The sequence below is a fragment of the Balaenoptera musculus genome, chromosome 7 (genome assembly GCF_009873245.2).
Source record: "Balaenoptera musculus isolate JJ_BM4_2016_0621 chromosome 7, mBalMus1.pri.v3, whole genome shotgun sequence".
Classification (NCBI taxonomy): Eukaryota; Metazoa; Chordata; class Mammalia; order Artiodactyla; family Balaenopteridae; genus Balaenoptera; species Balaenoptera musculus.
In genome coordinates this window covers 52,965,463-52,991,420 of record NC_045791.1, presented here as the reverse complement: position 1 = coordinate 52,991,420, position 25,958 = coordinate 52,965,463, and the positions used below count along the sequence as shown (strand labels likewise).

At 34.6% G+C, this 25,958-nt stretch overlaps 1 protein-coding gene across 8 annotated transcripts in view; it reads right to left on the bottom strand.

Annotated features, from left to right (window-relative positions):
• The window catches only part of DYNC1I2 (dynein cytoplasmic 1 intermediate chain 2), a 52,649-nt gene that overhangs the window by 4,996 nt on the left and 21,695 nt on the right, over positions 1 to 25,958 (bottom strand). For all 8 annotated transcript variants that reach the window (XM_036858228.1, XM_036858234.1, XM_036858229.1 and 5 more), the window contains 10 exons: positions 25,809 to 25,924; positions 15,263 to 15,358; positions 14,872 to 15,034; positions 14,654 to 14,753; positions 14,038 to 14,163; positions 13,000 to 13,146; positions 12,514 to 12,627; positions 12,063 to 12,196; positions 11,030 to 11,174; positions 494 to 634 (listed from right to left, as the gene is read on the bottom strand). In XM_036858228.1, the coding sequence (XP_036714123.1) occupies positions 494 to 634; positions 11,030 to 11,174; positions 12,063 to 12,196; positions 12,514 to 12,627; positions 13,000 to 13,146; positions 14,038 to 14,163; positions 14,654 to 14,753; positions 14,872 to 15,034; positions 15,263 to 15,358; positions 25,809 to 25,924 (1,282 nt within the window). The remainder of the gene's footprint in view (positions 1 to 493; positions 635 to 11,029; positions 11,175 to 12,062; positions 12,197 to 12,513; positions 12,628 to 12,999; positions 13,147 to 14,037; positions 14,164 to 14,653; positions 14,754 to 14,871; positions 15,035 to 15,262; positions 15,359 to 25,808; positions 25,925 to 25,958) is intronic.

The window sequence follows — 25,958 nt, the reverse complement described above, 5'->3', positions numbered from 1 at the left end:
AACAGTAACACTCTGTTTTCAGTGTTTCATGGAACAAGTCATCAAAATACGTTTTGCTTCATTCAAATAAGTCAGCCTACGACTAATATTTATGGATAATATACAATTCTATCAAGGCTAAGAGATAATTTAGAAATTCAGAATTAAGGTTAACATATGTCAACGATCTGAAACTATCTGCTTTCTAGCCTATGAATCAAAAATATCCCAGTTGCCTTATGAATGAGACTTTGCCAGGACATTAGAGACAGGATAGTGCTTTTTAGAAGTAAAAGGAAATGCCCCAGTCCTCTTGGCAACAATATTTCTCCCTTCAGTTCTGCACAGCATGCTGTTTATTATTTAGGGTACAAAGCTTATTTGGTTTCTTTGTGATGAAGCTACAATCACAGAGTCCTTTTACATTTCTTGGGATAAAAGGAATTTCACAAATTATTCAATAAATCTCCAATTTTCTATTTTTCAGTGCAATTTTTGTTATTCTCCTGCTCACCTCTGTGTCATTATTGAGATTCCACAAATCCAGCCTACCCATGCCATCCACACAGGCAAACAGGGCTGGGTGGGTGGGTGACCACATAACATCATAAACATAGTCCGAATTATCTTCAAATGAGTACAAAGGCTTGTTATTCTGAAAGGGAAAAGTTGATTTTTAGCACAGTCAAAATATGACATACATTCAACAGGTATGATAACATTTTATGATACTTAACTCAGCCTAGAAAAAGTTCCTATAATTTGTTTCACTAAAGAATTACCTGGAGTTATGGAACTAAGAATCAATGACTGGGGCTTCCCTGGTGGCGCAGTGGTTAAAAATCTGCCTGCCAATGCAGGGGACATGGGTTCGATCACTGGTCCGGGAAGATCCCACATGCCGTGGAGCAGCTAAGCCCGTGTGCCACAACTACTAAGCCTGCGCTCTAGAGCCTGCGAGCCACAACTACTGAAGCCCATGCGCCTAGAGCCCATGCTCCGCAGCAAGAGAAGCCACCGCAATGAGAAGCCCGCACACCGCAACGAAGAGGAGCCCCCACTCGCTGCAACTAGAGAAAGCCCCGCGCGCAGCAACAAAGACCCAACACAGCCAAAAATAAATAAATAAAATTAATTAATTAATTAAAAAAAAAAAAAGAATCAATGACTGGACTGCATTTTCTGTTTAACTTGTAGACACCATACTGTTTAAAAAAAGGAATAGAATGTGCTTTAAAAACATTTCAATGAGAGGATTCCGGAAAGATGGGAGCAATGGCAGTGTACTTTTTGAATCTCCTCTAAATCTCCCCATAAACCCAGACAAAGCAATGAGGATAGCAAAACCAAAGATTCACAGACAACATATACAACAAAATCAGGAGACAAAGCTCCAAATGTAAGCAGGTGGAAACAAACCCTGGACTACTATGAGATCTGCACAGTACAGCTGTGCGGGAAGAAGCATGGGAAGGCACGAGGGCTTCTGACAGCTGGAGAACAGAACAGAAGAGCCTCACAGTCCACAGCGGGTGCTCACTGGACAGTGTGGGGGTCAGTCTGAGAGCAGCAGCAGAGACTGGGAGGGAGTTCAACAGAATTCGATTTATAAATAATTGCAGGCAGACTCCAGTGTGATATAAGTAAGGTCTAATGATGCAGTCTGAGCCTGATAAACTTGCAAAATTAACAAATCAAAGCTCCCTTTTCAAGACAGTCTCACCAAAAAGAAACTGCCAGGAATGGAATCCAAGTTGTGGAATACAGCACAATAGGGACAAAGGAAAGAGACGGTTCAGATAAAGGTGGTGGAGAGGAACGGAAAAAGGTACATTTCAGAAAGTACAAGATAGAGGGATATATACCCATTTTGCAAAAATCCCAGAAGAGCTTTAACCTAGACTATGAAACCAGAAAAGCTAACCTTGCCCATTCCCTTCCTCTTAAATGTAGAGAAAAACTCATTTCACTACTAGACAATAACCAACAAAAAAAGGATCTCACTCAAATCTTACACAAAGTTATTGTGGCAGATCTTTAATAAGTGTGTCATGACAACTAATGGGAAAAGAATAGCCTTTCAACAAATGATGCTGGGACAACTGGATATGCACATGCAAAGGAACGAAGTTGGACCCCTCCTTCCTCACATTATATACAGAAATTAACTCAAATGTATCTTAGATCTAATATAAGAGCTAAAACTATAAAACTTAGGAGAAAGCATAGGAGTAAATCATTGTGACTTTGGACTTGACAATGATTTCTTAGATGAGATAAGAAAAGCACAAATGACAAAAAAAAAAAAAAAGATAAATTGGGCTAAATCAAAATTAAATACCATTATGCTTCAAATAACACCCTCAAGAAAGTGAAAAGACAACCTATACAATAAGCAAAAATATTTGGAAATAATATACCTGATAAGTGGGACTTGTATCTAGAACTCTTACAACATTTTAATAAAAAGGCAAATAACCCAATTAAAACTTGGGCAAAGTTTTAATAGACATTCCTCCAAAGAAGATCTACAAATACAAATAAGCACTTGAAAAGATGCCCAACATCATTCTCCATCAGGGGAATGCAAATCAAAACCATAATGGGCTATCATTTCATACCACCAGGATGGCTCTAATAAAACCCAAAAACCAATGAATTGTACACACTATAAAATGGTGAATCTTATGGTATATGAACTATATCTCAATAACACTGTTATTTTAAAAAAGAAAGAAGAGATAAAGTGAATTTTTTAAAAAATTGATAGACAAAGAAGATTAACAAAGATATACGTATAATGGCAGGCCCTAAAAAAACCCAAAGCAATACTATAGAATACAAAAATCTTAATTTAAGCGAACTCTCCTAAAAGAAAAGACAGCTTGAAACTTCATATTAAAGAAAATCCTGGGCTTCCCTGGTGGTGCAGTGGTTGAGAATCTGCCTGCTAATGCAGGGAACACGGGTTCGAGCCCTGGTCTGGGAGGATCCCACATGCCGCGGAGCGGCTGGGCCCGTGAGCCACAATTACTGAGCCTGCGTGTCTGGAGCCTGTGCTCCGCAACAAGAGAGGCCGCGATAGTGAGAGGCCCGCGCACAGCGATGAAGAGTGGCCCCCCCTTGCCACAACTAGTGAAAGCCCTCGCACAGAAACGAAGACCCAACATAGCCATAAATTAAAAATAAATAAATAAATAAAAATTAAAAAAAAAAAAAAAAAAAAAAAAGTTTAAGAAAATCCTGTGTATCTAGGACATTCAACCCTTAAAAAAAAAAAAAAAAAGATTTGATCATCCAGATTTTTAAAGACCAAGTCTTGAGTAAAGAAAAAAAAAAAAATCAGATTGTCATCATACTTTTTGACAATGCTTTTTGCCAGAAAACAATAGAGTAACATATTTAAGGTAATCAAAAAAAAAATGTAAACTGTGGATTTTACATACAGCCAAACTGACCTTCATAAATAGACAGACTCTTCAGAATATGGGAATAATGCACCCACGAGCACCTCCTGAGGAATCTACTGCAGAGTAAGCTTCAAATGACCAAAAAGAATGAAGAGATGTCAACATAAGGACTGGGGGACACCAAGTGATTCACAAGGGTAAGCTTCTCTTTACAGAATTATAAACATCTACAACTATACACGACAATATGAACAGTACCATAAGAATGCAAAACCCAGGCTGTGAGAAACTAATAGGACAACCAACGTGGTTTCTTCAACAACAGCAGCAGCAAGAAAAAAAGACAGGGAAGGAAACCCTATTTTAAGAGAGCGGCTCAAAAGATATGTCAGTCGCCAATAAATGAACCTCATTTGGATCCTGCTTCAAACAAGTAAATAGTAAAAAAAATTTTTTAATGGAACGCTGGCTATTTGATGAAATTAAGGCATCACTATTCATTTTTGGGGGATGTGACAATGATATGGTAGTATTACAGTTTTTTTTTTTTTAAATGACTACTTTTTAGAGATACATACTGCATATTTATAGATTAAATGATATGTCTGCATTTAAAATAATCCAGGACTGCGGAGGGAATGTAAGCGGGAACAGATCAAACAAGATTGGTCACATGTTGATAATTTTAGAAGCTAGGTAATGAGTACAATGGTTTCGTTATACTCCTCTTTCTGCTTTTGAATCTACTGGGAATTTTCCATAATAAAATGTTTAAAATTATAAATTTAAAATTCTCAGATATCAATGTCAACTGCATGATTATCTTAATAGCCAAAAATGTCTGTTTGTAATTAAGAAAACAAAAATTTTAACAAAACTTATAAGTAAGCTAAAAACAGAAACTAAGAGGTTTTTTTTCCTTCTTAAGATCATTATTTTCCTATAACTCTCCTTGGCAACAATGCCAAGTGAAGTCTCCCTCTGAGGTAGTTTTCAACTTGGGATGAGTATCACAATCATCTGCAGAGTTTTTAAAAAGTCCAGATGCAGGGCCCCACCCTCAATGTACTTCATCAGTCTTTTTGGTGTTGCTCCACTAGAGATTCTGATGCACAACAACGATGAAGAAACACTGTGCTAAGACCTGTAAATCCTGAGGCGATTGTATACTTCTTCAAGAAAATCCCAATTTTAGGCAATTTTATGGTCTCTCATCAAAGACTTAAAAGAGAAGTTGTTCACAGTCTTGTGCACATGCTCGACTCTATAAGAATCTGTATTGGTCTACAAGATTTTTTAAATTAATGTTTAATTTTTATTTTTAAAGAAGGGGTTAGCAGAGAAATGGGCAGACTTAAACAGGCACTTCACGAAATGGCCAATAAACACATGGAAAGGAGCTTAAGATAACCTCTTCAGTCTCAAGGTAATACAAATGAAAACCAAACTGCAATGCAACTATACCCATCAGAGTAATTAAAATGAAAAAAAAGGCAGAAAATACCAAATGTCAGCAAGGTTGTAGAGCAAGGAAAACTTTCATATGCCACTGGTGAATTATAAACTGGTAAAACTATTTTAGAAATTTGCTTGGCAGTATCAACTAAAGCAGAATGCATGCGTACCTTATGGCCAAGTATTTCCCTCCTAAGTATACGCCCAACAGAAATGAGTGCTTGTGTCCATCAAAAGACACCTACAACTATGCTCATAGCAGCATTATCCATAACAACCCCAAACTACAATCAACCCAAATACCATCAGCAGCAGAATGGATAAATTATGGTATATTTACATAAGGGAATAGTATATATCTGAGAGAATAAACAATCTACAACTACCTTCAACAATATGGAATGACTCTCACAAACATAATGTTGAACAAAAGAAGCCAGATACAAATAAGTACATACCATATGATTCCATTTTTATAAAATATGAAAAATGTTATATACAAATTAGATTAAAACTTACATAAAAATTATCTCTCAAGTGAAAAAGAAGATTGCTGAATATCTCAGGAAATTATTAAATAAAATGTTTCATCTGTTCAGGGGACTATGATGCAGCCAGAGGCAAAAAGCAGGATGCATTATAACTGGGTAAAAGATTATATTAAAAATAAAAATACAATAAATGGCAACATGTTCCCAAATTTTAAATGTAATTAGAAACCTTTGAATTTTTTTTCAAGTTTAATTTAAAAAACACAGTCATCCAAGGATTAACAATTTTTCCCCCTCAAAGAGAAAGAAAGCACACAAACAACACCAAAATTGTTTCATAATATATTAATTTCATATATGATACTGCAAATTAAAATCCCAAATGGATCATTTCAAGTACTTTTTAATAGTAATACTTTTTCTTAACTTGAAGAGAACTTCTGCCTAAATGGAAGAGAGGCAGCAGGAAAGAGCTGAAGAGGGGCGTAGGATATAAACTCTTATCTCAGGGCTACCAATAACTAGCTTTAAGGCTTTGGAGAAGTCACTTCATCATTCCAGGCCCCTATTTCCTTATTTACAAAACAAAGGTTCTGTATCAGTGGTTCTGAAACTTGACTATACATTGTAATCCCGCTAACCCTGGAGGGATTTTCAAAATTATGCTGTTGCCTGAGTCTCTTTAGATATTATGATTTAATCAGTCTGGGGTGCCAGGTGAGCACTGGAATTTTTAAAAATTGCCAAGGTGATTCTAATGTGACCAAAACTGAGAATTACTGAACTACATGATGTCTAAAGGTCACTGCAGCTCTAAAATTCTTATGAACAAAAGGTTTGCAAACATATTTTTCAAAAGAATGAATCAAAAGAATGTATCATTCTTTGAACAATAGATAGCATTTGAATAATCAAAGGTAACTCATTCTAGTACAGTGGTGAATAAATAAATAAATAAATAAATAAATAAACACTGTATGGTCAAGGGACAAACCATATTTTTTTCTGAGCTCTTTACAGTAATGGGTTAAATAGTGTCCCCCCCACCTCCCAGCCCCCTGCCAAATTCCAGTCCATTTGGAACCTGTAAATTTGTCGATATTGGAAAAAGGGTCTTTGCAGATGTAACTAAGCTGAGGTTATACTGCTTAGAGTAGGCCTTAAATCTAGCACAACTGTTGTCTTAAAAGAAAAGAAAAATTTGGACAGGGCTTCCCTGGTGGCGCAGTGGTTGAGAATCTGCCTGCCAATGCAGGGGACATGGGTTCGAGCCCTGGTCTGGGAAGATCCCACATGCCGCGGAGCAACTGGGCCTGTGAGCCACAGCTACTGAGCCTGCGCGTCTGGAGCCTGTGCTCCGCAACAAGAGAGGCCGCGACAGTGAGAGGCCCGCGCACCGCGATGAAGAGTGGCCCCCACTTGCCACAACTAGAGAAAGCCCTCGCACAGAAACGAAGACCCAACACAGCCAAAAATAAATAAATAAATAAAATTAAAAAAAAAAAAAAATTTGGACAGAGACAAGTAGGAAAAGCTCCATGCGATGACAGAGGCAGAAACTGGAGTGATGCAGCTGGAAGCCAAAAAGCACAAGATTGCTGGCAACCACCAAAAACTAGAAAAGAGGCATGGAAAGAGGAACAGATTCTTCCTTAGAGGCTCCAAAAGTAACCAACCTTGCTAACACCTTGATTTCAGACTTCTAGCCTCCTGTGAGAGAATAAATTTCTGTTATTTTAGTTACCCAGTTTGTGGCAATTTGTTACGGCAGCCCCAGGAAACTAATACAGTAATTCTGTATTTTTCTGGGGGTAACTGGGGAGTTCTAGACTAATAACCAAAAGAGTCCCTATAGTAAATCCATCAACATAACAGTGAGGTGCTCTCCAGAGAAATGGGAAGTGAGTGTGTCCTCACTTGGATCGGGACAGCAATAAACAGATTCTCATTAAAAAGAAACAATTCCAAGGGCAGAAATACCTTCCTATATAACCTGATGGAAGATACTAACTTTTTCAGAAGCAATGTGTCTATTAAAAGCAATGGAAATATACAGAAGCAGTCTTACAAGAAAAATGAAGACAGTGCCCAATTCAAGCACTGCTCAGGAGACAGCATCTCCGTCAATGGATCCTGAGGATTACCACCCATGGCAAGGTTATCTCTATGTGAAGATGAATGAATCACGCTGTCTTTGCTTGATGCCACTAAACATTCAAATCAGAAACCTTCTTTTGTTCCAATTCCTTGCTCACCAAGCAACCTTCTGATTATAATTTGGCTTCCCATGTGGGTTGTCTACAGGGAAACAATGAGCTGGTCAGGCGAGCATGAGTATTTAGGCCTTCTGGCAGTTGTTTCTCACTGTAAATTAATAAATTGATCTTCTCCAATGCATCAGTGTCTTAGAAGCCTGTGAGTTCTAGTCAGCACTCCGTAGCTAATCAAATCTAGTAGACTGACAAAATTGAGTTTCTGACTATGCAAAGAACAGGCTGGACACTGGCCAACAACACGTTACTATGGTATTTTCTAAGAGTTAAAAAGGTTAAAGCTTTTCAAATAAGTGTTGAGCCTGGAATATACTGTGCATACATTAAAACATTTTGTCCTCCAAATAAATAATTCCTATATTTTGAAAGTAATCTGTAACAAGTATGGTTAAATGTGGTTGGAATTATTAAGCTCATTTATCAGGTCTACCCCTAATCAAGTGCTTATGGAATCCTCAGGTTACCTTCAAGAAGCTTCTACTCCTCACATATTCTTGCTACCATTTTTCAGGACTGCCAAAGTGTTTCTGTTGTGAATTTTCAAATTTGGTATTTTAAAAAGTTAACAGTGTCCTTCAAATATATTAGAAGCAATGTCCTGGTTGGTTTAAATTAACCTTCACCAAAATGTGGAAAACGATCTATCTTCATTTTCTTTACTAAAAATAACTGAGTTCAAAAAAGTAAACAATTTGATGATCCAGAACTCTGTCACTACATTAAAATTCCTGACTCTGCAAAAATTAGAAGCAGACGACAGAAGTAGATAACTTGAAACTAAATTTGAGGCAGTAACAAATTGAGATTTCTAGGGATTTTTTAGAGGACTTAGAAAGGGAGAAAAAGAAAGAATCTCGTTTCGCTATTGGGGCAGAGACAGATCTTAAAGGATACAAAGACACAGCAATATCTAGCGATTTGTTCTCCCCGTTTATGGGGGCTCAATTCCTAGAGTCAGAAAACACTTAAAAAGTAAAGGCAAAGAAAAACATTTAAAATCTGTTAAATTCATGAATGTGAAGATACTGGTGTAAAAAGCTTAAAATGGAACTGGAACAATGTCTTTAAGAAGAGATTATTTTAAAACCTTGCCCATTATTCATTATCATTGTGTTGGAGAGCACAGAGGCTCTACCAAGTTTTCAGGGAAAAAAATGAATACCAGCAACACAATTAACTATGAAGTATAAATCCAAGATCAAAACAATGACCTTGGGAGCCATAATATGGCCAAATAAAAAAAATACTCAGCAGACTGTTGCTGCTCCACCCTTCATAGAGTAGAACTATTTGTGTGAAGATAAGTCAGAATAAAAGGTAATTCTTCTGATAAAGTTCTAGAGGGTACTTGCTATTCTATAAAAACACCCTGTTCTGTGTTGTCCTATCCTTTGGCCACTAACATTGGAGAGGTATGTATGCATGGGGGGGGGGCGGGGAGTGGAGAGCCATGTATCACAGATGAATGAATAAATGAGTTTTCTATATGAAGCTCACAGAAGGAAGCAATGCCTAGCCCAATTAGCAAAGAAAGAGATATGCCTGGCTGTCATTCTTATTCAGTAGGCAGTTCTATGTTGAAATACAGCAAAATACAGGAACAAAAAATATCAACCACCAATCAACCAGCTGTGTAGTACCACAAAAGCAAGCATCAATCAGTCTGCTATCATAAATATAAGTTCTGTTCTTGCTTAGGCAAGATGAAGTCTTCATTTTCCAGTCCTATTTGGTAATATATGTAAGAATGGAAGCCTCAAATTTAAAGGTAAAAGAAGGATGGCAAACTGAAGCCCTGAGATATTAAAAATAATAAATCTACAAATAGATAAAAGATTCTTTTCAATTACTGAAAAAGGAAGCTGGCCAACAATCTAAGAAAGATGTAACGTTTCCTGTGTCTCTATAAAGGACTACTAAGGTGAAAGCATAACCAGAAATCTAGCCACTTACATGGCTGCCTACAGCCTAGAGAGAGAGAGTTGGCTTCATCTTTCCAATTCTGCATCTTGCTTTGGTTTTACTAGCTGGATTATGCGTTTCTTTGCTGGTGGTTGTTAGAATCTTCTACCTCTACCTTTTTCCACTGTATAAATCTCATTCAAAAAAAAAAAATCCAAGAACAATCTAGGAAAGAAAACAGATGATTGACACTATATGCATTCAGACAGAGCGTCTGATCTCCATGAAGAGGAAAAGGAGGAACTGAATGAATATTGTTAAGTGCCTATCATGCTAGACACTGTGTTAAGCCCTAAGCACTATTTAATATGTTTTCCTTCATTAGACTTAAATGCTATTTTTATGCCTGCTAATTAATTCCAAACCTGAAAACGTTCAATTTTAAGAGACAAAGTTTTCTAACTCACTAAGAAAGCATCAAGAAAGGACAAGAGTGAATAGTGAGTTCATTCCTGATTTCTGAGGCTAGCATTTGATAAATAAATGAGTTTCACTGTAATAGTGAAGAATATCTCTTAAGACCACTAGGTTTTCTCAAAGAAATTGAAGAATCAAATAAAGTTAGAATAAGGCAGACGGAAACATGAAAAAACACAGCTTAAAATTTAACTTAATTTAAATAGAATCTGATATTCCAAGTATGCAGCTTTGCCAGCAGCAATGTAATACTGCAGAAAAGCCAGACAGAAAAGTCAAGGCACTTTAATTTTTAAATGGGGCCAAATGAAACTACAAGGCCTATCACAGGAAGAAATGTTCCCTACCTGGATTTGCCTTGAGACTTTCAATGAGGCAGGGCAATGTCACATCTATCTGGAATTGCTGTAGGATCAGGAAGCACTTTATAACATAAATGGTTTTTCAAAGCTTATTAAAACCCAAACAAACTATTTAAATTATGTATTGCAGAAAACAAAAATATATATGCACCCACATATATTTACACAGAAGTATTTACACAATACTTTCTTAATGATTCCAGTTTATGATGTATAGTCTCACTGTATAAGACTTACTGTACATCAGGTTTTATCTATCTTTTCTCCGGTTTCCATCAGCTCTGTGAGCCAATGCAGTTCTGAACAGCCTCTAAAAGCTCTTCAAAGAGCAAATGCACAGCTTTTGTGTTGGGCTATAGGGCAGCTACGTGAGTGCCATGTGAGATCCTCAGGGGCTTTTCCTCCAACTCAGTTCAGGGTAAGCAGTTCTGTGCTTGAAAAGCCTGAAGTGGTGGGAAGATTGGTGTTGGTCATGTGTGGGATTACCACACTTGTCAGCATACTTTTAAGAAAACTTCAACATCTAGTTGTTCACTCATGTTGTGTGTAACGTATTAGGTTTGATCTATCAGTAAATCATTCTAAGCTATTAGGAGGCTTTTTGTCTTTCCCATGTAGTAATAGAGCACCACCTTGTGTCAGAAACCTGAGCACTTGACTAGACATCTGTTTTTAGATACCTTAGTTGTCCAAAGTTTTACTGTCCAGTCAAATGATGAAGTGACAAAAAGATGTGAGAAGTCCACTGCTCCAACAGCTGCATGACAATGAATGCCAGTAATTGGTCCTTGATGTCCCTCGAACATCTCACTGATTCCAGCTTTGCTGTTTCATAAGAGTGAAAATAGGGAAATCTCTTGTAAGTAGACCACTTATAAATATATGTTATCATGGGTTTATTTATTACACTTTGACATAATTTCAACAAACTTAACTCTGTGCTCGTAACACATCAGAATAATTATGTTGAGTGTTACCTATCCAGATTTGATAAGGCTACTAAAGTGGTTAAGTACATTTTGGAACCATAAGCATCATGCTATTGATGACAGAAATCAAAAGTCCAATATCTGAGGTTCTGAGGTGGTGGAATAGAGATAAATGAATGCTACATGTAAGAGAGAGAATCTGGGCTACTTTTAAATCAAAAGCTTTGAAGTGAAGGTGATCTGTACTTGAGATGAAATCTGGACACTCAGTTTTTTTTTAAAGGAAGCAATTGATAAGGTACAGCTAGACAATTTCAAAACAGGTTGAACAGCAGGAGAAATACTAGTCAATTTAAAACGTGTATGTGACATCACTGTACAATTATCAGGAGGACTGAACTAAGGCTCAAAGTCCAAATAAATCAAGATGGAAAAACAGCTGAAAATCTTATTTACAACTTTAAAGGTCAGTATGTGGCATGTGCATTTTGTATTTGTAATTGCTGAATGCTACTTCCTACCACTAACTTTTGTGAGCATGTCCACACGTACAAAAATCACAACACACCACAACCCTCAAAATCCAGAACACATCATGATCCAAAATAACCTTTTATTTTAAAAAAGTATTTAAGTTTTAATTTTATATACCTGAATTTAAATAATTTGTCACAAATAACAAGTGGCTCTAGGACAGATTTCTACTTGAATAAGAGGCAATTTGTTTTAATACGATTATTCAAGGGAGAATTTTAAAGAATTGTAAATTCCTGTTTAGATTTACCTGCCATGGCGGCATGCTGTGTACACAGAACCTTCTTCACTCCCAACAACGAAGTTGTTGACATCTCCAACAGGGAAGGACATAGATGTCACAGCGACTGCCTTTGACTGTTTATGAACCAATTCCATGCTATCCTACAGAGAAAAAATTGAGTAAATTATTTTGTAAACTTATAATTTTTAATTTTTTAAAGAAAATTTTCTAGTCTTAATTAGTTTGTAAACAATTATTTTACTATACTACTTACATAAATTTAGTTTGATTAAGTGAAGCAGGTTTGAAAATGAAGTATATATACCACAAATTACATTTATACATGTTTAGATTTATAAACTATTACTATAATACTATTATAAAACACTTATGAAAAACATAAGCTAGGGTTTATACAGACTTTAAAAAAATACCAATATTTCCCTCAAAATTTCAGAGCTTTCCAAGTTTAACCTACCTGTGGATGGGAAAGCATGTCCAGACTCCATGAACAAATTTTTCCATCAGTAGAGATACTAATCAGATTGTGAGCATTCTGTGTTCCAACAACATTTACACAATATACAGGATGCTAAAGAAAGAGATATTAAAGAAAGTTTTCTGGGATTATTTTACCAAAAAAAAAAAAAAAGAAATAATTTTTACTGTATAATCACAGGTATTCTGTTTCATATCCAGTCTCGTATCTTGACGGCATTTTTAATATGAAGTTTGATGCTATTCCGTAGATTAGCAAAACATTATCTCAGAAGAGAGGTGAGTTTCTAATAAAATAGATTTCCAAAAATACAAAGAAAAAAAAAAAGCCTTCAGTTTTGGTTGCTAAATGATGAGAAATTCACACATCAAAGGAAACACATTTTGAGACTACTCTGATGGACACTGCTAAGTATTTAATGGTGAAAGAAAACAGAAATCTAATGGAAATAACCCCTTTACTTACTGTGTGTGCTGCAGCTGACAGTGGAGTTCTTTGCACTGGAGTTCTTTTATTGCTACGGTTATCCCACAGCACAATCTGGCCTGAATATGTACCACCAACAACCAGATTTGGATGAAATTTTGCAAATGTAGCAGACATAACGGCTGACTGCAAATAAGCAAGATTTTTATATTTAAGGTTCAAATGGAAGAAGCGTGACAAGTTATAAAAATAAATCTATATCCAAAACATTTTCCCCTTTATTGTAAAGTATCAGAGATTATAAAAACCAGTAAATATACTTATAAATTTCATTTTGCTTTAGAACATAAGATACAGCTTTAGAATAGTTTTGCTTAAAAGTCAAATGTAATGATTGTTTACAGAAATGTTTAAGCAATTTATCGAAGAAAGCAAAAATTATTTAATTTGATTACATCATTAAACCAGAAGATAACTGGCTCTACTTTAGCTTCTGACAGTACTCTGACAACAGAGTATATGCTAGTTTTGATTCAGTTAAGTGTTTTTACAGAATTATGATATTATTAAAAGATTATAACTTATGCAACCAGAAAGGCTTGCAAATTCTAACCTCCCACTAAATCCACTTTAAAAATCTGCATCTGTTTCCTACTTCAAACATATGTTTCTACTTAAAACTATCTAGTTCCAACTCCTCAGGCCATGTATAAGTAATTCAGTGGGCCAACCATCTAATTGTATATTCAGCAAATAAGTTCCTGAGAAACTCCCTGTAGAAAAGACATTTTATAAAAGATTCCTTTTATACAATCAATCACAATAACAGAAAATCACAACTGCAAAGGACTTTAGGTGTGATTAAACATAAGAGATGTCAGAAAAGCTAGAAAACGCAGATCATGTTGAACTGAGAAGTCTTCAGTTTTTCGTTAACATCTGTTTGCAAATATGGGGTGGTTTAGTAAATGCCAATCCAATGAAATCATTATGTTGACAAGAAAAGAAGAAAGGCACTTGTCTAAATTCATTAGTGAATTCTTAAACTTGGGAAAGACTCCTAAAAGACCATCTTACCTGGCAGTGAAACACATACTCTGGAGTAGTTTTTTTGTATTTCATATTCCATACAAGGGCCACCCCATCAGGCTCATGAGGAGCATCTTCGTTGTTATTATAGGAAGCCACAAGTAACTCTGGATACTGCTCGCAAGAATCAAGTGGGAAAAAAACGCTATGCATAATGAGAACTGTTTTACATTCCTAGTTACTCAACTGTCTTTATCAAATTATTCTGAAAATACGAATTCCTAACACTTCACCAAGAAATATATCTCTAGAGTTATGCTTGCTGGAACATTAGTAAAACTTTAAATTAGTTTAGTTATTTTAAATGTTTTAATGTTAAAATATGTTATTAAAAATATGTGTTGCAATTCTATCCAAAGGATTTGGTGAGCAATTAAAATTAGTAAAACTGGGCTGTGGCATAAATAAGCTCTTGATTTTTAAATATAGTGTTTCCAATCCTTTCTTCCTAAGTACATAAGACAACCATAACCTTAGAACCATCATCCATTGTAATTTTCAATAATATACATTTATTTAATTACACAAAGTTTCCACAATTAAAACTACCTGCTTACTGGAATTCAAAAATGAGTTAATAGCAACCAATTATGTTATAATTTACCTGAGATGACCAATCCAAACAACTAACAACCCGATGCTTTGACCAACGTTCGTCAAAAAATTGTCGATTTAATGACAGTTTAGCACCTGCTTGAATCTCTCTACAGAAAAAGACAAAAAAAAAAAAAAACAAACCAACAACTGTGTTATAACGTCCCACTCTTAATCTTAAAGTAATTTAACATTGCTGAACCCATAATTTTAGCAATTAAACATTACCCTTCTTTGTCTTCCAAATCTCTTCCACTGTAGTCAAAGAAGATGTTAATCTGCTCAGAAAGAGCTCTTTCTACAATTCTTGTAGAATGGTCGAAGAAACTTAAAAATTCCTCAGAGTGCAAGATTTGCTGCTTTTCTTCTTCAGTCAGCTCGTGCGGGGGGGCTGTGAGGCAAACGTTTTTCTGAAGTCGGATTTATGCCACTCAAATCATGTCACCTCACTATCACAATTTGCGTCAATGAATGCCACTCATTTTTTTCCAAGCAGATTCACCTCTTTGATTTAGAGCATTTTAATCTACTTTAATATATAAATAATAAAAGCAGTCTTAACAGGAATCAACAAAATTTTTTAAATTCTTTTTTTTTAAAGTTGAATTCCTTAAGATACCTTTACTATCACTTTCTTCATCTTTCTTTAAAGTTTTCTCTTCCTCAGGTTCAATAGGTGGTTTAGGAGTCACTACGTCATCTTCTTCCTCTTCATCTGAAAAAACAGAACAATAACACAAAAATTATTCTTATGAAAATAACTGATAACTCTTGAGGTAATTATTTCAGAAAGTATCACAACTCTTTAGATAAAAGCAAAAGTGAACTACTGATAAGACAGAACAAGTACAAATAATATAAATTTTATCAATACAATTTTAAAAAAAGAATTAAGTGGAACTTCTTGGTTTTTATACATACCTATGTGGTAACTCAGCAAGAGTCATATCAAATTCTGTAGCAACATAAACTGAAATAAGATATATAAGCAACTAGGATGAGTCCCTCATGGAAATCTCTAAAAGCTTGCAAGCATTTATCATTCCAGACAGAACAACATGTAACTCCTACATAGTTTTATGTAGCATGCTGACACATTAATGCTGTAAAATGAAGAAAATCAAATGTCTAAAATAGCCTACAGAGCTGGCTGCTTACTTGTGATCTGAAACCATCAGTGTCTAATGGGTCTTCATATGGCATAAAGACGGCTTACATTAACTCTCAGGTTGTTATTTGAGAGACAGATTTTAAAGATAATAGCTATGAGACCACATTTTCTATTCTGTCATTTTAAATGCAAGTCTCATTATCTACCGTTACATGATGTGGCAATAAGCACTTAACATAATGATTTCTTAACTTGAATAAAAATACATATTGAGATAATATACAATGTTTATAAGACTTTTAAAAATTATTAAATCTCCCCTTATACTCCCAAACCAGGAAATAACTTTAAATTACTTATTTTAAAATGTTCTAGAACATACAACTCTGCCTACCTTCTCTTTCACTACATACTGAGATGGATTTTTATTAAGCAAATGCTTATTTTTATTGCCTAAACAGATGTGTCATTTGTCTATGAGGGAATGGCAGCAGGCGTCTGCAGCAGAGTGCATCTCAAGTAATAACAGCCCATTCAGTAAGGGGACTTTACTTGTTAGTTATAGTCATTTCCCCGACCTATGTTCAAAATTATCTAAAACACGCATACATACGACATACACAAAAGAATGGTCAAGGATGGGAACCAGCTGCCAAGTCATGGTCCCAGCAGCCAGGCCAGCTGACTAGATAGCAACAACCAGATGGCACTGCTGGGATTGTGTCTTTCTGCTACAAGGTGGCAATGGGATGGCATAACATTCTTCCGCTTGACTGCTTCCAATCCTGTCTCTCCCCAATGGCGAGCCTGTGCAATTACCCGCACTCCAGGAGGCCTACAGATAAGCCCTTACCCTGCAAACAAAATGCAGCTTGTAGGCCACACCAGCTGCCAAACCACACACATAGTGTTAGGTTTGGAGAGCTATGAAAATCTTTCTAACTCTATAGTATAAGCAATAAAAATGTAACTGTACCTGTAGGAAAGAAAGCTTTAAATGACACTGTATACTGCACACAATGATACAACCTCCAACTTAATCAAAATGATAATGACGTATGCCAATCCTACATTACTTGAAATTGAGCGATTTTTACGTTCTGACAAGTTTACAGAACTAGGATAAATGGCACGAATGATTTCAATATATGCTCATACTTTTGAACCAAATGGTGAAGGTTAAAATTTTTCCTTTCAAGGGCCTCAATCAGCCACAAAGGAAAACAGTAATCACTGTCTTTTCAGCCAGCCCAACCGCATTTGTCAGCCCTTTCTCCGTCAATGCAGCCAGAGCAATCAACCTGCCAAACATTCAGAATGGAAAAACAATCTGAAAATACAGGGTATAATGCACCTGCCAGTGAAAATGGCCATTTCAAGAAAAGCTAGTGATCTCAGTGACCCCGCTGAGGAGGCGGTGGTGCAAAGGGGAAAGAACACGTAAAAGAATTCTTAGTGATCACCACTCTCTTGCACACTGACACTTCCTTACAAAGCATGCCAATTACAGCTTTTGTGCTACTTAAAAAAATGAAAGCTTTTTTTTGGGCAAAATAATCACACAGAAAAACAGAAAGACAGTACTCCTTTTTAGATGAATTCTCATATACAACGGATTATTAATCTGAAAACAGTGTAACTGGTAACAATTCTATACTGTACTGCTTCAACATTACAATGAAATTCTACCATAAAGTCACCTGCCAGTGTAATGTAATAAAATAATTTAACTGTACTTAAGTTGACTTTTAGAATAACAGGATATTTACTTCAATTAAAAATTAAGTCTGGGGACTTCCCTGATGGTGCAGTGGTTAAGAATCCGCCTGCCAAGGCAGGGGACACGGGTTCGAGCCCTGGTTCAGGAAGATCCCACATGCCGTGGAGCAACTAAGCCCGTGCACCACAACTACTGAGCCCATGCGCCTAGAGCCCATACTCCGCAGCAAGAGAAGCCACTGCAATGAGAAGCCCATGCAACGCAACGAAGAGTAGTCCCTGCTCACCGCAAATAGAGCAAGCCCGTGCGCAGCAACGAAGACCCAACGCAGCCAAAAATAAGTAAATAAATAAATTTATAAATTATCTATAAAAAAATTAAGTCTGAAAATACGTATTTTTCCATTTTCTGCTAATACTGTCAGTTATCTTAATCAATTTTGTCAGCTAGTAGGGTTCACTGTATGTAAATCCTAAAATCAAAGAGGGAATCTGAGTCACCCTGGACAAGTCATTCTTAAGCACTGTGAATTATAAATTACAGCCTCCTATCCACATCATATTTCCCTCCCTCAACTTTGTTGCATTATACGGTTTCTAAGTACCATTTCCAATGACAGGTGTCAAATTCCTGTCATAATGCATATGGTCAGTACTTCAGTGCTAAGTGACCTCATAATCTATATATTTAACAGAAAAGATCGTGCTTATAGACACTCTTTTCCTTTTAAAATTTAAAATGTAGATGAAGTATGGTAAACAGTGATCTGTATCTGCCTGCTTTATGGCATTTGCCATGCTAACTTGCCCATATAGATTACTTTAGTTGTATTTGAATGATGAGTATAATCTATTTAAATACTTGTTTTCAGGATTTTATTTTAGAATGAATGTACATAGCTCTCTTTCTAGATGAATTAAAAACTGATTTAAAAACTATGATAGACACTTAAACCCAAGCTTCATAAAAATGACTAAGCTAAATAAAAATTCCAGGAACATTACAAAAATGATCTGTTCTTTAAAAGTACAAAACAGTATTTTTATTATAAAGCTGATTATCTATATATACCAAATATTTGGCAAAAAATGCCTAACATCACTAACATCAGATTAGAGACTGCTCCTCTGAAACAAATACACTTCTCTTATTAAAAACTAATACAATTAGCTACTAAAAAACTATTAACATGACCAAAAATATAGTATTACAATTCTAAAGATTTTCTAGGCTAGTCCCTATTACATGATTATCTATAATATATTTAAAACTAAAAAAGACTGCAACAGAGCAGGAAGACTGAAAAATGGGACTGCCATGTCACATCAATTTATTGATGAATATTCATCACAATATGCTAAGTGGTTAACTCCATGCTTTCTCTGACAGGGAATCTAAGGTTATAAACTGAGCAGTAAAGAATGCATAAAAGTAGCAGTTACTTTTAAAATGACAAATCTCTTGTCAATGAATGCTAAGACTAGGTTTAACGAACCACTGAATTTTTACTGAGTTAACATCAAAATTGTGATGTATTTTGGTGAGATGGAAAGAAAAGCAGGTTTGTAAATTAAGCTGCACCTAGAAATAACACCAAAGAATGAAATTCCAGTTGTTGAAATAATCTGTTACAGTGGAGTAGGTTAATCAAAGTTAAATCATCTGTGAAATGGGTGGCTTTTGTTAAGCTGAAGGAAGGAGTCTTCAGAGCAAGTTTTCTCATCTGTATGTCACGCTACGTTTAAGAGACATCTTAAGAATAAGCCACAAAGCACGCTACAAATTATTTTAAAATATTACAACATATTTAACAGGTAATATGAAAGATCCTAGAAAATCCTCACTAAACAATGATACTCTTTATTCTATCACTTATCACAATGCTCAGTATGAGGTCAAAAATAAATCTCATCATCAGGGCATTAATGTTGTTTAGGAAATACATTTGTTGTCTATAAATTTATTAACTAGTTTCATCATACTGGTGTACTGTATTTTAATATAGTTTAATATCTTATGAAGAATTTCTAATTTACAAAGTAGTCTGATTACTCATGATACAAAGGAAGTTGCCACTGAGTTCCAAAAATCAGGAAATGTGTTGCATATAAAAACATAATTTACAAAAATTCAACTTATAAATAACTTCACAAACAAAATGAGAATATTAGAGGGAAATGCTTCAATCATAAGTTGAAAAATACATGTTAGATATGAATGATTTTCCTTTAATATTTTCAAAATAAGCCTCTCTTTTCTGGATCAACATCCTTTTGAATCACTTCATTTTGATCCATTTGTCCATAATTTCATCTTCTTATACCTTACTCTTTAAAATCAATACTAAGAAAATCTTATATTAGGACAAAACTTCATGAATGTATCAATGGAATTCATTCCTTTTATTTTTTTAAACACCCAGAATCAGATGCAAGGTCACTTGGATTTCCTTAATAATTTAGATCTTCAACAAGGGAAAATTTTAATTGGGAAATATTTTGAATATAGATCTAATGCTAATTTGGAAGATAAATAAAAAGGGAGTAATACTTTAATTATACCATTTACTTTAACACAGAATTTGCCTCTCTACATTGTCTCTTTTTATGTAAAATTCAGATTTTATTTAGGCAGTATTGGCATCATTAACACAGATCCTGTTATCTGCGATCTCATAAATATTACATTTTTCTGAGGCCACAATTTCAGATATGCTGATTAAAGTCTTTCAATCAAGGTTATGAATAAATGCTTCAATTTTCAATTATTTTTATATTCTCACAGATTCTCTGAGGGTTAAAACTAATTTATTACATGTGTTATTTATCCCAGGATTTTTTAAAAAAATCCATTTTAGACAAGGGCACTACTAAACCAGAAGGCCCACAGATTTAGTCTACTTGGGAAGTGTGGATTCCAGATGTTAAGATCATGCAATAAAAAATTAAGAGCTATTTTACATATAACATTTTTCTACACATTATAAATGCTGATCAACACATACCTGAGGAAAAATATCTGACTACTAAATCAATACCAAAAATAATTACAAAACTCCACAAAGATAAGAAAGTGGAATGATATGAGAAACACAGCACTTCACTGGAAATCAAAAACCAGGTTCTGGCTGTAGTCTGATATTCTCTTATATTGTGACCATAGGGTCATCAATGAACTTCCTGGGGTCTCAGTTTCCTCAGGTGTAAACAAGCTGATTAAACTTTGGAATTTCTTCCTCTTTAAAAATCTGTGTCTAAAAATTACAACAACAAAAAAATCCATACTGACGAGGTGAATAAGAAAAAAATAACGCCATTTTCAAAAGAGTTAAAAACTTTTAAAAGAGAAGAAAGTAACTTTTCCAGGAGTGTATCTGTGGGCACCACACTCCTGCCATGAGAAGTTTTTTTACCTGCCGAGAACAAAATTGACTGAGGTCACATGTTCCTAGTCAATTTCATTCACAGTAGGTGCTTTAAGACAGCAAAGCACCTCAGTTCAGAAATGGTACTACCAACTTACAGAGTAAACTTGAAAGCAAGAAGATGGCTAGAATGGGGAAAAAGGAAAAAAAGCAGAATAAAAATTGCTTTTTAATAGAATAGATTCAGCCATTTTTAAAAAATGAAAAAAAAGAGTTAAGCCTAAAACCAATTTTTATCTTCAATTTGGTAACTCACGTTTCTTCTGCACTAATTACACTGCCTACCCAAGTTCAATTTACTGTCTGTTACACTCAAACTGTGATTTCAGCAATATTGTCTCATGGTGAGTTTTGGAATTTGTTACATAATTCTTAAATGCGAGCCAACCAGGCTAAGTTTGAGAGGCACTGTATTAAACCAATGGATAAGCAGACGTACAGTTATGCACAAAGTGTTTTCATTATAAAACCTTAAGTTCAGGTTTTTTTTCTTTCCCTCTTTCTAGAACCTCTACAAATTAGGAAAAGAAACAATGTAAGAGCCCTGGACATGAAAATAATTGTAATGATACAGAGAGGAAATGATTTCATTTTTATCCAAAGGCTAAGGATGGCTCCATGGTACTGGGGTACATTTCGCATTCTCCCTCACTTATATACCTCAGGTTATATACCTGAGGTTATATACCTCAACCTGAAACTAAAAAAAACAAAGAAATAATCGAGTATATAGCATATACACAATAAACTTGCAGAATGCGTGAATTCTTGTTAGGTTGCAAATGAATAAACGTGGACGTTCATAAAACTAACATCTAAGTCTAGTCCACACAGGAAAATTTTTAAGATAGTGGTACTAATACAGACGTACCCATTAGAAACTGGGCTCAGTTCACCCATCTTGCCACTTTCACCTTCTATCAGTGAAGATAAGAAAAATTCTATTTAACACCATAAAAGATCAAAGCTGTTTATTCATTACTCTTAGCCAATCACTATAAAATATTATCCTGATGCAAATTTATCAATAAATAAGTTAATTAAACCATGCTATCTTTTAATGAAGTAATTTTCAAACTACAGGTCTGAGCCAATAAATTTAGTGTATTATGGTCAACACTGAAAAAAATGAAATATAGCAAAAGCAGAGAAGGTGTTATTTCATAAAACTTTTGTATCAGTTACAAGTTTCCCCCACTATTCGAAAGTACAGCAATCCTATGAAACCTTTCTTTCTTAAGCTAAAGTGGTGTAAAGTGAAGAAGTAATTACTTTAGACACATCTTGTTAACAGATGCACAAAATAAATACAGCACAGATGCTCAGAGACACAGTTCAAAACTATGGCAGCTTTCTGCCGAGATGCTGAGTGTAGTTCCCAGGGAAGGAGCTCTCTGCTCTGGTGGATACCACCTCCCAATGTGGTGTAAAGTGAACTTTTGAAATTCAAGGGACAGCTGTACACATCTGTATCTATGTTTGTACTGGATTGTAATATAAATTGAATTTCTTACCATAGGTGACTATCATAAAAGCATGAAAGTGCTGCTTCAGTGACAGCATGAGAGAGAAAGCACACCTTGGAATCAGTCAGACTTGGTTTAGAATCTTAGCTACTAGCCATGTGACCCTTGATAAGCTATCTCTTTCAGCTTCAGCTTCTTCATATGTAAACAGAACCGATATTTAACTCTCAAGGTTTTGGTAAGAGGATCAGAGATAACGTAAAGTGCCTTACACTATACCTGATATGTAGTAGGCACTCTTTGCTGTTAAAATTTTCAGTCATCAACTTGAACGTGAGGTTTGAAGAACCGTTACAACAAGTAGCTAAGATAATATATTTGAAACACGCTAAAAGGTCCAATTTTGTTCATAACATTCAGAGGGATACATAAAACATAAAATAACAGCACATGTTTGTATCTACATACTATGTCATCATGGAATTCAAGAAGGCTATAAAGGAGAATGTATGTTTCATATATGGATCTAAGAGCAAATAATGATTAGAACATGATATGTTCATATTAAAGCCAAGAACTGAGACTAAGTGCCTTTTCACCCAATTTCATCAATAATTATGTTGTAGCATTAACACTTGAAAATAACCTATTTTCCCAGTAGTTACTTCCAGAGTAAAGGCATGAAAAAAAAAAAAAATCCCAAGTAAGTAAATCATTCTCCTGAGTAGGTAAAAGCAATTAATTCCTTCACCAAATATTTACTGAGTTTGTACTCACTATATGCCATACACTATTCAGACCAGGCATTACAGCAATGAAGAAGAAACAATCCCTATACTCATGCAAAATTTGGCAAAGAAGCTGAAGTATGATAATGCTAAAAGCCTTGCCCTAAATAATTTCAAAGTGAAAAAAATACAGTTTATCTTGAACTTCCGGGTCATCAGCTTACTTTACAAATCACAATCTTTTAAATTTTCCAATTACTTGCAAAATAAAAATGGGAAAAAAAATTTTTTGAAAACTGCCAGGCATGTACTATGTAGCTATACATTCAAATTAGTTCAAAGACATTGTTACACATTCACACTTTAAAATTTATATGCATGACAAAAATAAGCAATTAAAAATGCAAATTTCAAGTAGGATATAAAACCATATGTGTGTATATACTTATGTTTGTGTGTGTGTATGTATACATATATAATTTTTGAAAAAAATATATCATGGAAAACAGACTAGAAACAAATGGCTATTGCACAGTGGTATAATAGACACTTCCTACCCTTTCTGTCTTCTCTAAATTCTCTATGATACACTACTACAATTATTAAAAAAAAAGAAAAAAATTTTTTTAAATGGAAGTCTTCACTTAAACTAATTATAGGTATATTATAATAGGCATTACCCAAAATAGCTTCAGAATGCTTTACATTTCAAACAATCCAAAAAGCATCTCAAAGTAAAGCTAAATCTCCAAATTATTATTAGAAGGAAGAAAAGCATAATTTTTTTTTTAAATGAGTCACTGTACCCTCATTTTGGCTATTTTACTCACTTTCTGAGTTAACATATCTAACAATGTAGCTCCCAAAAGACAGACACTATAACACCTGAATATACTAGTTAATAAAATAATATTTTCTGGAAATTATAGAATCCTACAGTATTAGTTTTTTCCATACTGGTAGTTCAACACTTTATCTTTCCTGTTTTCTTTTTCAAAAGTGGCTTATGTCTCAAACAAGTTTACCATCAGGGTTTTTTTTTTCTGGTAAGATGAGGAGTTTGCACCTGTGAAAGCTATCTTACCAAACGACAGAGCAGCAGGAATGAAAAAAATGTATCCATAGAGATGAACATTCACATGGTCAAGTAAAAAAACAAAACTCTTGGATAAAAATGTTATACTGATTTCCTCAAAATTTTCAAGTTTAACTGTATGTACGATAATGTCAACTCCTTTCGGGAATAAGATGAAATTGAAAGGAAAAGTTTAAAATATTTATTTCATGTCCATCCTTAGTAGGCAGGGAAAGGAGAGTTGTTAAAAATGCATATGATGATCTACCATTAAGTTAAAAAAGGTTGTAAATAGTTATAATCCTAATTTTCTTTTGAGGTATATATAAATATGAAAATTTGAAGATTTTCATTGCTAATAGCTAGGGATTTCAAGGATTTTTCCCCCTTTTGCTTACTTGTATTTTCTGGGCTTTCTGCAATGAATATTACTTTAGTTTCTCCTTAATGGAAAAACGTGGTAATTTAACTGAAATTTTAAAGATAAATTAATTTAAACATTTGATAAAGTGCTTAGGTTTGATATTCTATAATTAAACAGGAATAAATCTTCCTGGCTAAGGAGAAAAAAATGTTCTTTATGCACAGACTGCTAAAAGGATTATTTATTATAGGCCCATAATTCCAAAATATCATCAACTCTAAAATCCATAACTCATTTGGTGGTAAACCCTGACATGACTGGAGGTAAAGCTATCTTTAATCATTATCTCACTCAGTTTGAATATTCATATCTTTTGCTGTTGAAATATTAATGCCCAAGATGCTGCTGGAGTGTTTTCATATGGTACATATACTTTATGAAATGTGAAAAATTCTCTGAAATGTGAAAAATTCTGAATTCCTATATATATACCTCCAAAGGTTTCAGATAAGAAACTGTGTATCTGTATTAAGGATATTAAGTAAACCTCTTTTATGTCTAACACATTTATTAGCTTCCCTTGGAAAAGCAAGAACTATCATATTAACTTTATGCTTAAATCATTAGCTATCTGATGAGAATTTAAAAATTAGTCCCCACTGTAAAAATGGTAACTCCTTCTCGTTTAAGAATCAAAGGACTCCACATTCAATATAATGTATACTCCCTCTGTTTCACAGAGATTAAAAACTGCTATATAATCAACACAGTAGAGCCCTTAGATCATAAAAGAGGAAGTTTATGAATTAGGTCTAGATTTGTTCATTAATATGGATTAACAATGACAGTATAACAGAATACAGTATGCTCCACAGAAAATATTGAATAATTTACATGATTTCATTTACTATGGGATATATTGATACTCTCATTTTGGGAAGAATTATGTTCATGACACAGAAATAGAACATGCTTAAGTTTTTCTGCTTCTAAAGCAGCACATGGTAACGACAATATGAAAACGGAAATATTTACATTTAGGTCAACAAAATTAAAAACATACATACAGCTTATATTTCTATTAACTTTTAAAAGAAAAAGTTTTAAAACTCTAAAGAACAAATACATAATACAGAAATCCAAAGCATTACTTTTATAATATTCCCCTAAGAAAATATGCCAAAAAACAAAAAAGGAAGAAAAAAAAAAAAAAGGGAAAGAATCCACTTGTTTAATATGGTGGCTTAATGACAATCATATTAAGGACAGATACTCACCTTCTTTGGGTTGAGCCATAACTGGAGTCTGAGTTTCCTTCGTATATGTGACGATTTCACGAGGTGGAAAGTCAACTTGCGTAATTTTAGCCATTCCAAGTTTAATAGGTCCTCGTCTAAATAAAGTGAACACAAATGTTTTTAAATATT